At 43.0% G+C, this 17,494-nt stretch overlaps 1 protein-coding gene across 1 annotated transcript in view; it reads right to left on the bottom strand.

Moving 5' to 3' along the window:
- Positions 1-3,276: 3,276 nt before the first annotated feature.
- The window catches only part of ST6GAL2 (ST6 beta-galactoside alpha-2,6-sialyltransferase 2), a 104,351-nt gene continuing 90,133 nt past the window's right edge, over positions 3,277-17,494 (bottom strand). The window contains exon 6 of the mRNA XM_043468826.1: positions 3,277-3,385. Coding sequence (XP_043324761.1) covers positions 3,360-3,385 — 26 coding nt within the window. The 3' untranslated portion in view covers positions 3,277-3,359. The remainder of the gene's footprint in view (positions 3,386-17,494) is intronic.

A 17,494-nucleotide genomic window follows, 5' to 3' on the forward strand; every position in this document is an offset into this window, starting at 1 on the left:
TTTAGCAGTGTGTCCACAAGATATGAAAGCTCATAGCTTTTAAAGGCTTTTTAAAGGCTATTTTAGAAGGCTTCAATAATCTTTCTAAGAAAATTGCACGATGAAGCAGTGTGTGCTACTAATGTTACATGATTGCTCTAACATAATGTGAGCTGTCACTCTGATGAGCCTGTTAGAAATAATTGGTGTTTTACTGCATATCAAACCAGAGAGACGTGTTTTTTAAAAGCAGCATTTTCAGTAGAGGATGTGTTACATTGCAGGCCCTGGAGACAGGCTGGTGGGTGAAAAGAGGCAGTTGCTGACTTCATGGAACCAGTAGTCTCAGGGCAAAGTCGCCCATGACTCTGATAATAACCTCAGTCAGCGTGGAGTTGCAGCGGACTCCGTGCTGTGATGAAGGAGAGCCTGGTCTCCGGAAGCAGAAGGTGGAGAGGGGTTGGGTAGCAGGTCAAGAAGGGCCAGTGTGTGCTGTATTCAAAGTGGGTCACCAACAAGGACCTACTGTATAGCGCAGAGAACTCTACTCACTGTTATGTGCCAGCCTGGATGGGAGGGGGCTTTGAAGGAGAATGGATCCGTGTGTATGGATGTATGTACGGATGTGTATGTATTTGCTGTCCACTTGAAACTGCCACAACAGTGTTAATGGGCTATACCTCAGTACAAAACAAAAAGTTAAAAAAAAAAAAAAAAGAAGGGCCAGTGTGGCTGGGGGGATGGGGTGTGGCTAGAAGGTAGAGTTGGGGAGTGGACTTGGGGGCAAGTCCTGCTAGGACTGGAGTTGCTTAGTTGCTAAGTTGTGTCCGACTCTTTGTGACCCCACAGACTGTTAGCCCACCAGGCTCCTTGGTCCATGGGATTTCCCAGACAAGAATACTGGAGTGGGTTGCCATTTCCTCCTCCAGGGGATCTTCCCAACCCAGGGATCGAAACCCGTGTCTCCTGCAGTGGCAGACTGTTTACCACTGAGTCACCAGGGAAGCTCTAGGACTGGAGACCTTTATCATAAAGTAGTGAGAAGAATTACTTTAATTGGAAGTATGTCATGATTGGTTTTTCTTTTCTCTTTTTTTTAAAATCACTCTAGCTGCAGGATGGAGACTGGATTGGGGAAAATCATTTTTTTGTTCTTATTTCCATTATTTAAGAGATCTTTTTATATTTATATTTAAGAGATCTTTTAAATAATGGAAATAAGAATAATAAAATGTCATTCCCCAAACAGCCCTTGGTCACAAGAAACAGAGACCCTGCCTATAATATCCTGGGTGTAAGACTGGATTCATAACAGGTTGAGTGTTTGGAACCCCACATGAAAATTCTAAAAGCAGTGTCCTGAAGGTGGAGCAAAGTCTGAGTTGGGTCAAGTGATGTAAAACCAAAAATTCAGGGTTTTGATGAAAAGCAGAAACCAGATTGGGCACTAAGGCAAGAAATTCAATGACGGAGGACACGTAAGCCGCAGAAGGGGAGAGCCTGGAGGGTCCGAGAGGCGAGCATGTTCCCTGTGGCTGTCCCTGGACACAGCGGGGCAGGTTCCCTTCCTCAGACGACCTCTCTTTCAGGAAGGGTGGGAATCAGAGGCTCCTTGAGTTTGAGTAATAAGCCCTCTTACTTGGGTCTTGTAAATTTCCAGTATGGAATATGAATTTCCCAAACCACCATCTCAGCATCTTCCCCACTGTGCCCATGCAGGATTGGCTGTGGTGTCACCAGGCTTCCAGCATCTTTGTCTGAGAATCTCCAGATTTCCCCCTGGGACAGGATGCCGGGGTGTGTGTGGGAATAGGGGGTCCCAGCGGGTTGGGAGAGGAAGCAGTTGGGGAGACAGATCGGGTGCCCATGGAAGCAACAGTGGACTGCAGAGACCAGAGAATGGGTGACCTCACCGCCCCAGGGCTGTCTGTTTCAAAGTTAAATAAACCATGCTAGACTGGGTTTCCCCACACTATTGTTCAAACTCACCTGCTTCCAGTGATGGGGACTTTCTTCTTCTGTACTGTTCTGCCTCTCTGGTCAGCCAGGCCTTGCCCTCTGCATATTTTGAGGGGGACACTTAATGTCCTGGGCCATCAGCATGGGGCTGTCCTCCCAAGCAGGTCTCCCCACATACAGGAGGTATCGTGCCCACCGCAGGGGAGGTGTTCGAGGCACAAACCATGCAATTCTGTGACATACAGGTCACAGCGACTCAGCTGGGGGGCTTCTGACAGCACTTGGGGAAACTGGGCAACATGTCTGGTGACCTGCTGGTTGACCCACAGGGCATGTTGCCCCCTGGGCCTCCCTCCTCTGTGATGGGCTGGACCCACAAGTCTGCATCTGAGTGGGGAGTGCGTACAGCTGGGGGTGATCATTGTGGGTTCCTTCTGCTCCCTGAGAGGTGGGGGTTCTGTGTCCTTTCAGTGCTGCACCCCTATTCCTGCTCCCCACTACCGCAGGATCTGTCCTCCCATTTCAGTGCCTGACAGCTTCCTCCATTGACCCCACCCCTCCCTTCCCCCAACCCGCCACTGCAGCGCACACCTGTCTTCCTGGGAAAGGAGCTCTCATCTCTCTCTCTGCCACGTTTCACTTTATGGCTCATGGTCTCTGCTCCCGGCAGGCTTTTCCCCTTTGAACCTTTTCAGTCATTTTGATCATCATGCCCTTTTTCCTATGATCAAGGTTCACATCTGGAAGTTAAAAATAGTCAGGACCCATGGAAAAGAAAAAATACAGAAATTAATCCTCCAGGAGGTTACCTCTGGATAGGTTATCACTAGATGCCTGGCTCTCTTGCCCTCCTGGTGAGTTCTCGAGGGGTTGGCCCTTTTTTCTTTTTTAATTTATTTACTTTTAATTGAAGGATAATTGCTTTAGGATATTGTGTTGGTTTCTGCCATACATCAACATGAATCAGTCACAGGTATATCCATGTCCCGTCCATCCTGAACCCCCCTCCCACTTCCCCCCTCATTTCACTCCTCTAGGTTGTCACAGAGCCCGAGTTTGAGTCCTCTGAGTCTCACAGAAAATTCCCACTGGCTACATACATACGATGGTGTACACGTTTCTATGCTATTCTCTCAGTTCGTCCCGCCTTCTCCTTATCTTCTGCTCTGCGTTTGCCCAGCTCCTGACACTGTGTCCGGCCCAAGATACCAAGTAAACATTCATGAGATAAATAAACAGACCTTTCCAATTTTGTGGGCATTGTTTTATATCAATTAGGATCGTGTTCAGCTACAGGGAGCTGAAATCATTACCACAGAGGCTTCACCAGATGAGGAGGCAACCCTGGAAGGAGCAGCACATGGGAGTCACCGGGCAGCCTGGTGTTTCACTGCTCGGCTCTTTGCGTGAGGCTTTTGCAGTCATGGTTGCACGATGGTTGTGCCACCTGCAGGCAGGATAAAGAGAAGGTCCGGGGTAAAGTCAGACGAGTCTGGACCTCCTCATTGGGAAATAAGTCACTTTCTCAGAAGCTTCACTAATGTCTCAGTAACCAGCTATACCATGTGGTGTCCTTTTTTTTCAGGGAGCAGAAATCGAGTTATTTTATTTAGTCCCAGCACATTGTCCCCTGGGTTCCTTTGGCTTTTGCTGCAGTTGTAAAGGGTATCTTGGTGGTGACATATGGTATTACATTTAGTACCTAGGTTTTCAATTTATATAAAAAATAATGTCTTTATGTTATTTACTAACAAAGAAGAGTTTTATAAGCACAATTCCTAGCATGGTAGTTTTGAGAAGCATTTTGGAGAAGACCTTAAATTTCCTTTCCTTAAAATAGGAGCCTGGAAAGAGTTCCAATGAGAGTACTAAAGGCTGCAGCTTAACCCAGACACTCATTTCTCTCAGTCTTCACAGAGGCTGGATGTCCAGAATCAAGCATTGGCAGGTTTGGCTTTTCTTGAGGCCTCTCTCCTGGGCTGTGGATGGTCACCTTCTGTGTCCTCACATGGCCTTTCCTCTGCACACACAGTCCAGGTATGTCTCAGAAGTGCATCCAAATTCTCTTTTCTTCTAAGGACACCTATTTCAGGTTGGATTAGGGTCCACCCTAACGCCTCACTTTAACTTGGTCACCTCTTTAAAGGCTCTGTGTCCATGCTGAGGCCCTGGGGACAGGATGGCAACATGTGAATTTTTAAAAATAATTTTACTTATCTGTGGCTACACTGAAGTGTTCGCTGCAGCATGGGGTGTCTCTAGCCGGGGCCTGGGGGCTGCTCTCTGTCTGTGGTGTACGGGCTTCTCATGGCAGTGGCTTCTCTTGTTGCACGCACCCACCCTCCTCCCCACCCGCCCCTCTGTCTCATCGAAGCCCTGTTGGCTGCCTGGTTTGTATCCTTCTCTTTTTCCTCGAGGAGCTGCTGCTCATTTACTAATACCTACTCAACTCTGTGTGTGTTAGTCACTTAGTCATGTCCGACTCTTTGCGACCCCATAGACTGTAGCCAGCCAGTCTCCTCTGTCCATGTGAGTTTCCAGGCAAGAATACCAGAGTGGGTTGCCATTCTCTTCTCCAGAGGATTTTCCTGACCTAGGGATCGAACTGCGGTATCCTGCATTGCAGGCAGATTCTTTCCCATCTGAGCTACCAGGGAAGCCCTGACTATAGGTACATTTTAAAATTAATGTCTGTTTTACAAAAATAAGATCTCAGATGAATTGCCTGCATATTCGAACCCACATTTTCCTCATCCTCATTCCTGATCCCCCACTTCTGTGTGAGCCTTCTGTTTCACAGGTGCTCAGAGTGTGTCTGCTTGCTTCTTTAAGCTCAAGTTCTGCACCAGCTGAGATGCTGTGTTGCATCAGTGTCCCCTCTGTGGGTATTCTGTCTTTGTCCAGCAGTGCCTTGGCTCCACTTGTCTATGGAAGCTAGGGGTGGGCACTCTTGGTGGACAGATGAGGGTGCTCACGGCACAACCCCCGCCCCCCCTGCCCCGTGGGGCTTCCTCAGCACTCTCTCCTCACACGGCGAACTCATCCAAAAGTCAGTGAGTCAGAGGACATGTCTATGCATTATTATTCCTGTTGATGCCCCATCTGGGTCACTGTTCACATTGACTCTGACCTTGGTTTGGAAATTCACAAAGTGCTTCCCTGGCCTTTTGACCCTTGTTGCTGTTTCTCACAAAGCTAGAGATTTGTTCTTTGCTCCTCTCTGGAGACACAGACTTGTGACTTTTCCTCCTGCAGAGCCCACCAGGCCCCTCTCCTCCCAACTGCTGGCCACCCCCATGCCCTGGTCTCCAGTCAGAGAGTGAATACCACTCAGCTGCACCTGCTGGGAGTCAAGGTGGCTTCTATTAAAATCATGTTCCAGTCCTTAAATGAAACATCATTTTGGGGAGGCTTGGGCAATGGAGTGTAACGTTGGTGTGTCATTCTGATTAGAAAACTTTCCACTGGTGGAAATGTTCCTCCTGTAGACCTCAACCCCACAGAGTGATATGGTGCTGGCTGTCATGTTCAGTTCAGTTCAGTTCAGTTGCTCAGTCATGTCCAACTCTTTTCAACCCCATGGACTGCAGCATGCCAGGCTTCCCTGTCCATCACCAACTCCTAGAGCCTGCTCAAACTCATGTCCATCGAGTTGGTGATGCCATCCAACCATCTTATCCTCCATTGTCCCCTTCTCCTGCCTCAGAGTCTTTTCAAATGAGTCAGTTCTTCGCATTGGGTGGCCAAAGTATTGGAGCTTCAGCTTCAGCATCAGTCCTTCCAATGAATATTTAGGACTGATTTCCTTTAGGATTGACTGGTTTGATCTTGCAGTCCAAGGGACTCTCAAGAGTCTTCTCTAGCACACTGTTCAAAACCATCAATTTTTCAGTGCTCAGCTTTCATGTTATGAAATCTTAACCCAAAAGGGCAAAGCAGATATTTCTGGTTGTTCAGACTTTGTTGTTGTTGTTGAGTCTCTTAGTCATGTCTGACTCTTTGTGACCCCATGGACTGCAGTATGCCAGGCCTCCCTGTCCTTCACTGTCTCCTGGAGTTTGCTCAAACTTATGTCCACTGAGTTGATAACACTATCCAACCATCTTGTCCAAACTTAATAACACACTAAATGAGTTGCAACCATGTATATAGAGAAAATAAGAGTGAATGGAAATGCATTATGCTATTATAAGAGTTTCATGGAAACTTAAGATTTTATCTAAAATTCATATGAAAAGTGGACTTATAATGAAACTGTGTAGAGGGAAGAGTTGCCGAATGACCGAAAAAATAGATGAGCCATCAGAAAGCTTTCCACGGTGGCACCATCTCCAGCGGTGGCTTGGTCATTAGCTGACTTGCACCTGTGTGCGCAGGCAGTGTGTCCCAGGCACGGCTCAGACTTGGTCTCACGGGCTATGGCACTGCGCCGGGCGGTGCTGAAGGCTGAGATCCAGAGAATAGCTCTTTCTGTAGCCAGGTGTCCTGTCCTGTTGAGCAGGGAGTCTGAGCCTGCAGGTGAGGGTGGGATGGGGTGCTTAACTGGGGACACCCTGGGACTGGGATGGAGGTGGTGACAGCTGTCTGGATCCAGTGATATCTGGAGTGCTGAACGGCTCCCAGCATGATTTCTGCTACAGGAAGGATGCCAAGAAAACTGTCACCAGGATTCAGAGCTCTCCAGGGGGCCTGTCAGGCAGATTGATGATCCCTGGGCTTGGTCCTGCTGTCACTATTTCCAGGAAAGTGCAGGAAAAGCAATCTTTTGTTGCTTAAAAAGGTGGCCTCGGCTACTGGAATGTTTCCATATCACAGACCTTCAGCAGCTAAATATTGTCCTGCTGTGTGCATGCTGGTGCTCATGGATGCAAACAACCTGACCTTATTTTAGCAACTGAAATGCAGGTTAAATCCCCTCTGACAGAACTTGGTTTTCCTGCTGCGTGGGTGCCTGGGAAATTTAATTGAATCTCGTCAATGCTTGCATTCTGTTAAAGGGAGAGATGCGTTTTCAGTGGGAAGGCAGAGAGTCCCATGTGGTTGGGAACTGGGAGACAGCCTGTCGGCATGAAATGAACCCCACACCAGGAGTTCAGCAATCTAGTCCTCACTCTGTCTTGTTAGTTATTCCTGCAAATCTCTGCGGGTCATTTAAACTCTCAAATATTTTACGTCAAGATTTGATCAACAGGAAAAGGACTAGATTGACCAGCTGATTTAGAGAGACCCCAGCACATTGGAATTGACCCTTCAAGGGTGAAATGAGAGAAGAGTTATTACCTTTGTCATCAGATGCATAGTCACAAAATGTATTAAATACAAAAGCATTTGAAAAATCATGTGATAAGCAGAAGAATTCAGTAATGTCCAGCACTGATGTTATAACTAGGGGAGAAATTAGATACTTCAAAACTCCCTTATTAATTAGTGCATGTCACAATCATTGCCCCAATCGTTTATTCATTTATAAGATATTTTTAAGTTCATACTCTGGGAGGCGCTAGGGAAGTACAGGAATTAGGACATGGTCCTCTTCCCCAAAGGTGTCATGGGAGGTGGGTCTTGGAGAAAGAATGTGAAGTACAGGGTAAAGCAACTCATTGACATGCAGGGAACCAGGGGCTGCGACGGGGTGTATCCCCGGAGGACCCCTGGCTGTGCAAGATAGTGATCTTGGTGACTATTTTCCACCCATATCCTGAAAATGCAAGATGGGGAGGTTGCAAGATGTTAATATCTGCTCCTAACTTGCTGGCTTTTCAGAAGCTAAACTCTGTCTTAATACATGGCAGATGTTCATGTGGATGTAACATAGTCACTGTTTTGGGGGAAATGATGGAGAGGAGCATGAGTTTTGCAGTAGATGTGAGTCCAGATTCTGACTCCTCCTGAATCTGCAACCTTCATCTAATGATGTCACTGTGTTTCTATCCCCTTGTTTATAAAAACAAAGCATATCTCCATGGCTGCTGAGATAAAGAAACAGAATGATGTGAAAGTATCTCATTTTCAGGCCATCTGTGAGTGTTCTCATTGTGTTTGCTTCTGTCTGCAACTGTTTCTTTCATTTGCTGAGCTCTCCCATCAACCCTGAATATTCAATGGAAGGACTGGTGCTGAAGTTGAAGCTCCAATACTTTGGCCACTTGATGCGAAGAACCAACTCACTGGAAAAGACCCTGATGCTGGGAAAGATTGAAGGCAGGAGGAGAAGGAGCCCATAGAGGATGAAATAGTTAGATGGAATCACTGACTCAATGGAAATGAGTTTGAGCAAACTCCGGGAGATAGTGGAGGACATGGAAGCCTGCTGTGCTGCAGTCCATGGGGTCTCAAAGAGTTGGACACGACTGAGTGAACAATAACAGCAACCCATCACACAAGTGAGAAGAGGCCCCCTCTGGTCTCTGGTACAGTGGAGCCCCCTTGTTGTCTGAGATGCAGTTTGTCCTGTTGAGAAGTTCCCACTTCTACAGCAGTGGGGCAACCGCCTATTGTAAGTCTCCCTGGGCAGTGTGGGGACAGCTGCTTCTCTCTGCTCCTCCCTCTCCTACCACACCTCCTTCCTCTCTGAACTTGGTCACTATCTCCCCAGGAGGCCCAGCAGGTGCCAGGCAGCATATCTTCTGCTTCATGGGCTCTGCTTCTGTGACACCTGGGCAGCCAGTGCAATGCCTGTCTTATCCTCTGCCCTCTTTCTCTGCATTGGCTTACCTTGTTTTGTTTTGTTTTTCTTTTTGTGGTTGTTGTTTAATTGCTAAGTTTTATCTGACTCTTTTTCACCCCATGCACTGTAGCCCACCAGGCTCCTCTGTCCACAGGATTCTCTAGGCAAGAACACTGGAGTGGGTTGCCATTTCCTTGTCCAGGGGATCTTCCCGATACAGGGATCAAACCTGCATCTCTTTTGTCTCCTGCATTGGCAGGCAGGTTCTTTACCAGTGAGCCACCTGGGAAGCCCCACACCTCATTTTTACTCACAGAAAAGTGGCATCTCCTCTTTGGAAGGCCTCCTTTTGGGGGGCTTTGTTGCATGGTAGACTTGGCTCAAGGGATTTATAACTCTTTACATTAGCACATCATTTTTCTTCCCAGTGCTACTTGCAACAGAGTTGCCAGGCCAATCAGTGTCCCTGAAGTCCACACTAGTTTAGTCCCTGATGCTCCTGTCACTGTTTACTTCAGCTTTCTTTTATGGCCCCAATCATTGCTCTCAAATAAGGTTTGACCTCTTTCGGGAAGGCTCCTTAACTCCCATGTGAACTGGTGAAAACACAGACGCCTGGGACAGCTTTGCTTAACTGCACTCATGGACGTGACTTTACTTGGTGTCAAGTTGGGAAAGGCAGAGATGCTTTGAGATTTAAAACAAAATAGAATAGTCTTTTGAAAAAGTGCTTTTGACTTTCCGTCAAGTTGATGGGTTGAACAGAGCAAATCTTCTTCTATTCCAAACACAAAGAATTTCTGGGTGAAATATGTTTAAATATGTTCAAAGGCTCAAGAATCAAAGGTGGAAACCCTGGCGGTGAGCTGAGCCCTGGATAACAGCCCTAGATTCAGGACTTTTAATACTGTGTGGGGTTGGAAAACGGAATCTGCAGGGTTCACACTAAGCTGAGAGCAGAACCTGAGCCCCCAGGGGAAACCAGGACCTGGGAGATGGCTGCTTGACCCTGAGTAGGGACTGTCTGCCCACCGGCAGACTGCCCTTCTCTCTGACCACCCTTGGTCAACATGGCTGTAAACAGAATCATCTCTGAGCAGGTTGTCAGGCCTCTGGAATACCTAGTGATGGAATTCAGAGATACCCTCCCCCAGAGATTCAGCACTAGACCCACAATAGGGCTTGGGCAAAAGCCATCAATAAACTGCTACCCAGCGAAGTCTCCAAGACTCAGAGGAAGCACACTCATGGAGAACCTGTGATGTGAAGTGGGGTCGAACAGAAGACTGACAGTATTTGATAGAGTTTGTTTCATGAAAATTGGTCTGTAACCCCTGTCCACTGGCTCCAAATTAGAGAATGCATGTCCAAGGGAGAAGCCATAGTAGGAGGATATGAGTGCAACTTAAATAAGTATATTTAAAAACAAAGAGATAAAGGAGAAATTAGTGAGTGTCATGTAAGAATAAAAGAGGTTATGAAATTAAACAAGTAGATATGAAAAGTAACCTACCATACAGTAATTTTATGGGGATGTGAACTTGTGTAGCCACTATGGGGAACAGTGTGAAGGTTCCTTAAAAACTGAAAATAGAGTTGCCATATGATCCAGCAATCCCACTCCTGGGCACATATCCAGAGAAAGCTCTAATTTGAAAGGATACATACACTCCTGTATTCATAGCAGCACTATTTACAACAGCCAAGATAGGAAAGCAACCTGTGTCCATTGACAGATGAATGGATTAAGAAGATACACAATAGAATACTACTCAGTCATAAAAAGAATGAAATAATGCCATTTGCAGCAACATGGATGGATGTAGAGATTATCATACTAAGTGAAGCAAGTCAAAGATAAATACTATACAATATCACTTATATGTGGAATCTATGAACTTATCTACAAAACAGAAATAGACTCATAGACGTAGAGAACAAGCTTGTGATTACCAAAGGGGAAGGGGGAGGGATAAATTATGAACTTGGGATTAACAGATATAAATTCCCAGGTGGTGCTAGTGATAAAGAATACACCTGCCAATACAGGAGATACAGGAGACCCAGGTTCGATCCCTGGGTTGGGAAGATCCCCTGGAGAAGGAAATGGCAACCCTCTCCAGTATTCTTGCCTGGGAAATCCCATGGACAGACGGGCCTGGTGGGCTACAGTCCACGGTGTTGCAGAGAATCAGACATGACTGAGCATGTATGAATAAGTAAGTAAATAAGTAAAATAGATAACCAACAAGGCCCTACTGCATAGCACAAGTAACTGTATTCAATACCTTGTAATAATCTTTAATAGAAAAGAATCTGAACAAGAAAAAATATATATGCATATATATTTGAATCATTTTGGTGTAAACCTGAAATATTGCATATCAACTATACTTCAATTAAAACTTAAAAAAAAAGTCAGATGGGTTAAATGATACATTAAACAAAACTATAGGAAGAGTCAGTGAAATGGAACACAAATTAAATCTTTCAGAAATCAGCACAAATAAATAAAGAGATAAAAATGGAAAAGGTAGGAGATAAGAAAGACAACATGAGAGGGTCCGGTATAGGCTAACTGGAGTTGTATGAAGTTGTGGAGAGGATGGTATGGACGAGATGTCTCCAGAAGTGAAGGAATCATAGGTTGAAAAGTTAGAATAGAATAAATATATTTTTACATAGATGGAAGGTTGTGATGGAATTGCAATGTGTAAAGAGAAAATCTACCCCCCCACCACCAGAAAGATACCAGACTACCAATAAAAGAATAGCAGTATAATTACTGCAGCATTTTCATCAGGAATAAAAGAAGACAGAGGACAACAGAGCAAAGTCTTTACAGTCCAAGAAAAATATTGTGAACTTAGAACTTTCGCCTAGATGCATGAGTTTTTAAGAATGAAGGCAAATAAAAGACATTTCGGTATACAAAGACTGGATGTGAAGGTTGTAAATGTCACTAAAGACTCTTGCAACAAGATACATTAAGTGTACATAATAGTGTACTCAAGCAAGAATCATGAATTAATAAGGAAGGAGTGGATTCAAGAAGTAAGGTGAGAGAAAAGATATGCAGGACATGGTAGTGTATTTAAATAGATATTCATTGCGAAATAAAATAATAGTGATGACAACAGAGTGAAACAATTTGAACGCATGTGAGTTCACAAATCATGTAGAAACAAGTAACAGAATCTGAGTCATATGAATTGATGATCAGGAGGGTGGAAAGTTTGGAGGGAAATTATTACTAATTTTTGTCCTGTTTGGGAAGACAAGAGAGATTATCTGTCTATCAATCGATCTATCTATTATTTTCTCTTATCTTTATTATTTTCTTCCTTCTGCTGACTTTGAGCTTTGTTTATTCTTTTTCTAATTCTTTTAGGTGGTAGGTTTCATTGTTTGAGATTTTTCTTGTTTTGTAAGGAAAGTCTGTATCAACTTCTGTCTTAGAATTGCATTTGTCACATTCTGTCCATTTTGGAAAGTTGTGTTTCCATTCTCATTTATCTTGTATTTTCTGATTTCCTCTTTGATTTCATTACTTATCCACTTTGTTTGTTAGTAGCATGTTGTATATTTTCCACATGTTCATTCTTTTCCTGTTTTTCTTTCCATGGTTGACTTCTAGCTTTATACTTTTGTAGTGAAAACAAAAGAAGATAATTTCTATCTTCTTAAATTTATTGAGGGTTATTTCATGGTCTAGTATGTGATCAATCCTGGAGGGCATTCTGTCTGTGCTTGGAAAGAATGTGCTTTTGCTGTTTTTGGATTTAATGTTCTGTAGACATATATTATCCAACTGTTCTATTGTGTCATTTAAGGCCACTATTGCCTTACTGACTTTCTATTTGGATGATCTGTGATTTCAGTGGGGTATTAAAGTCCCCTAATGTTATTGTCTTATTGTCAAGTTCTCTATTTATGTCTGTTAGTATTTGCTTTATGTATTTAGGTGTTCCTCTATGTGGTGTATATGTGTTAATGAGTAATGAGTGTAATATCCTTGTATTATATTGATCTCTTTCTCCTTATGTAATGCTCTTCTTTGTCTTTCTTTATGGCCTTTGTTTTAAAGCCCATTTTGTCTGAAATGAGTATTGTTACTCCTGCTTTCTTATTGTTTCCATTTGCATGAAATATCTTTTTCCATCCTCTCACTTTCAGTCTTTGTGCCTCTTTAGCTCCAAAGTCAGCCTTTGGTAGGCAGCATTAATAACTATTAATGCATTATTATTAATAATTATCACATGTTTTTATAATGTACAGAATGCAATCGTATACCTGTATAGTGTATCCATTTTCTTGAGGACCTTTTATATGAGTTGGGAGGAATATATCTTCATTGTGTACATAAAGAATTTGGAGCTACAGATACAATAATGTAATATAAACCCGTTCCTTGGCTGGTACATTTTGAACATGGTTTGTAAATTTCCTGTTTAAGATTTAGCATGTATTTTTCCACAACAAAAATGTTAGAAAAGCTGTTGGGTTCCCAAGCTAACTCAAAGGCACTAATTAAATTGTTAAGTTTTAGGGACTAAAGACTCTTTAAACCAGACTAGAATGGACTATAGAATTGAAAGTACTAATAAACTGAAATACCGTTCACAACAGTGTTTTAAATTACTGCGGGTACCAGAAATTCATTTCTACTGACACATCTTCCTTCTTATTGGTCCCTGATGAAACTCAGAGAAAATCCTTTGGGGGTGGATTTTCTTACTTTGAAAGGAAATAGCAAGATATTCTCAGTGTGGCAGAGGGCTGGAACTCTGGCCGCAGGGCTAAGAAAGAAGTACATCTCACTGTCCACGTGGTAATTTCTCATAACAGGAGTGACCAAGTGGAATAAAGCTGTTGTGAGAATGGTGAAATAGGAAACACCAAAAGAATTAAAAAGCAGTGAAGTGGCTTAAAATATGAAGTATGAACAGTAAAAGATATGGAGGGAGTATCTGGAAGCAACCACTCATTTCCTTATGTGGTGGTAGAAATTGAAACAGAAAAGCTGCTGTAACACAGAGTAATAAGAGCTCGGCTGGTAAAGAATCTGCTTGCAGTGCAGGAGACCCCAGTTGGATTCCTGGGCTGGGAAGATCCACTGGAGCAGGTTGTGTGCCCCAGAGTTTCCTAGTCTGTTCAATAGAATATCACAATCGCATCACCATTTCTACTTTAGAATGCACAACTTGTAGAGTCATTAAATCTTATTAAATCAGTTTAAGACTCTCGGGAGTTGTAATTGTCAGTTTTTATGCACTGTGTAAAGTCTTATTAAACCATAGGCTTCTATAATTGTATTTGAGATGCTTTCTTCCAGAGCACACACAAATAATTACCAATACCAAGGTGCTCAGAGACTCCACTTCTTCTATGTTTAGGTCTTATAGGACCAAACATATGGCTGATTTAACCCTCCAGCGAAGTAATGAAGTGAATTAATTTCTGGGTGATTAGCAACTTTTTATGGTGACTATACTGGCTTAATAATACAAGAAGCCATATGTCTATGAGTTTTTGCATGGTTATAGATTAAGAAAACAGGGGAAAGCAAATGCTTTGTTATGAGACCAGAATGTTGAGTTTATATTATCTTCATTCTACTCCAAGAAAGAGACTGGCATTTGAATAACTCAGCTAATCAGCTTAGGTAATAAATGTTGTGAGTATTTATCTTGCATCTCATTCTTCCCAAACAGAAGTAAACAGCAACACTGCACCATATTATAATTGTCCACAAGAGCCTGAGAATCTGATAAAAATGAAAATGAATTACTGAATTGAATAACAACATAATTTTCTATTTTCTGCTGACAGGTGGGGAAGACTGTGAGGTAAATTTTCTCTCAAGTTTCTAGAATTGTAAATGTTTTATTGACTCTTGACAAAGCCTGTTGTTACAGACCTTCTTTCCTTCTGCTGTGCTGGCTACTTGTTTATTTACTGCCATGTTTTGCTGTGTGTATATTTCTTGTTTAATCTCATGAGCAGATGGGGAGTTGATTATAATTTAGTAATCTCTAAGATCTTGAAATGGCAACCCACTCCAGTATCCTTGCCTGGAAAATCTCATGGACAGAAGAGCCTGGTGGGCTGCAGTCCATAGGGTTGCAAAGAGTCAGGCACGACTGGGTGACTAACACTTATACTTAAGATCTTGAAACAGAATGGAGTCGCTGGCATTATATCTTTTCTTGCTTCTTTTTTCTTTTTTTTTTTTTAATTGAGGTATAATTGATGTATAATGTTATGTAGGTTTAAAGTACAATGCACTGGTTTCATTCAATTATATACTGCAATATGATTGTCCTCTTAGTGTGCGCTGACACCTCTGTGGGATCATGTAACTGTTAATTCTTTGTTGTGGTGAGAACAGTTAATATCTAGACTTTTAGCAACTCTGAATCTATAATACAGTGTTGTTGCCTGTAGTCACTATGCTGTGTGTTAGCTCTTGGGGGCTTATTTTCAAGAAACTTGCAACTAATAGATAATCAAGTCCCATTTGTTTATCAAATACTACCTCTAGTTTTTATATATATATATATATTCTTTCTCTTAAACATTCTTATTTTGACATTTTTTGTGAGATAGACACTTGAAAGGAAATAGTAATTTAGTCAATGCTAAATACAGAATCTGCCTTCTGTTAACCTAAGAATTTTCTTAGAATCTCTTCTGTATTTGAGTTCCTTTCTTATTTAATGGGGCTCTAATTGTGCTTAAGCTTTAGAGGAAGCACATTCTTCTGGTATGGATGGAAGAGTGTGTGTTTGTATCAGGGCTGTGTCTCTAACTGGGGCATTGAACTGTGTGTGTCCTGTCACACCCATGATGAAAGATTTATTTTTTATCTGTTAAATTGCCACCACATTTCTTTGTGACATATTGAATGTTTTATATATATTTTGGGTAAAATTTAAACTGTGGCCTGGGTTAGAATTAGACATACATTTTGGTGGTGGTAGGAACGCATACAATCAGGTCAAGAAATATCTCCAGCCACCCACCTCACACCATGGGCTTTTTACTAGTCCCCATACCCAGTGACCCCTCTAGAGTTACCACTATCCTGAATTTCAAGGCTGTCTTTCCTTGCTTTTGCTTTTTTGAAAAAAAAATTATGTATTTATTCCTTTTATTTTTGGCTGTGCAGGGTCTTCGTTGTTGCATGAGCTTTCTGTAATAGCTGCAGGCAGGGGCTACTCTTTATTGTGGTGTGCGGGCTTCTCACTGTGGTGACTTCTCTTGTTGTGGAGCACGGGCTCTGGGGCACATGAGCTTCAGAAGTTGTGGCTTTCAGGCTGTTGAACACAGGCTCAGTATTGTGGCTCACGAGTTTAGCTGCTCCACAGCATGTGGGGATCTTCCTGGCCGAGGGATCAAACCCGAGTCTCCCGCATCGACAGGCGGATTCTTTACCACTGAGCCATCAGGGAAGTCCTTGCTTTTGCTTTTAACTGGATGAGCTATATATAAACCTTAAACAGTTTATTCTGGAATTTTCTATAAGCAGACTCATGCTAGATGTATCTTGTGTATCTTGCTCCTTTTAATCGAAGTTTTATTTGCAAGTTTCATCTATTATTGCATACTTGTATTGCATGTAGCTGTGGCTCATGACTTGTACTATTAGATAGAGTCCCATTCTGTGCCTTTACTGTGACTCAGTAGTCCTTTTGTGGGTGGGCATGGCCTTGTTTCCAGCTTTTGGCCTTTGTGAGCCTTGTGGCTGTGGATATTCTTGCTCAGCACTGGCCCTGGCTCCTCTCAGCTTGAAGAGTTGACTCGTGCATGCATGCTCAGTCAGTTGTGTCCAACTCTTTGTGACCCCATGGGCTGTAGCCTGCCAGGCTCCTCTATCCATGGGATTTCTCAGGCAAGAATATTGGAGTGGGTTGCCATTTCCTTCTCCAGGGAATTTTTCTGACCCAGGGATAGAACTCACATCTCTTATGTCTCCTGAACTGTGGACGAGCTCTTTACCATTTGAGCCACAAGGGGAAGCCCTTGGCTCCAGTGACAACCATGATTTTGATCAATTACCTTTGATTTCCCTCAGTTTTACCTCCAGTGTCTGCATCTCTAAAATAATATCTCACTACATTTTTTTTTTTTCTGTTTTATTCTTTTTTTTTTTTTTTTTTTTTTTTTTTTTTTTTTTTTTTTTTTTATTTTTTTAATTAGTTGGAGGCTAATTAACTTCCTGGACAATTTCAGTGGGTTTTGTCAATAACATTGGAATAATGAATCAGCCAATAGATTTACAGCTTAATTCCCCATCCCGATCCCCCCTCGGCCACCTCCCTCTTCACATCCGACTTCCTCTGGGTCTTCCCAGTTGCAACCAGCCCGAGCACTTGTCTCATGCAATCCCACCTGGGCTTGGTGACTGGTTTCACCATAGATTAGTATACATGCTGTTCTTTCGAAACATCCCACCCTTCACATTCTCCCCACAGAAGTTCAAAAGTCTGTTCTGTATTTCTGTGTCTCTCTTTTTCTGTTTTGCATATAGGGTTATCATTAACCATCTTTCTAAATTCCATATATATGTGTTAGTATGCTGTAATGTTCTTTATCTTTCTGGCTTACTTCACTCTGTATAAGGGGCTCCAGTTTCATCCATCTCATTAGGACTGGTTCAAATGAATTCTCTTTAATGGCTGAGTAATATTCCATGGTGTATATGTACCACAGCTTCCTTATCCATTCATCTGCTGATGGGCATCTAGGTTGCTTCCATGTCCTGGCTATATAAACAGTGCTGCAATGAACATTGGGGTGCACGTGTCTCTTTCAGATCTGGTTTCCTCAGTGTGTATGCCCAGGAGTGGGATTGCTGGGTCATATGGCCGTTCTATTTCCAGTTTT

This window comes from Cervus canadensis, chromosome 5, assembly GCF_019320065.1.
Source record: "Cervus canadensis isolate Bull #8, Minnesota chromosome 5, ASM1932006v1, whole genome shotgun sequence".
In the NCBI taxonomy this organism is placed as follows: domain Eukaryota; kingdom Metazoa; phylum Chordata; class Mammalia; order Artiodactyla; family Cervidae; genus Cervus; species Cervus canadensis.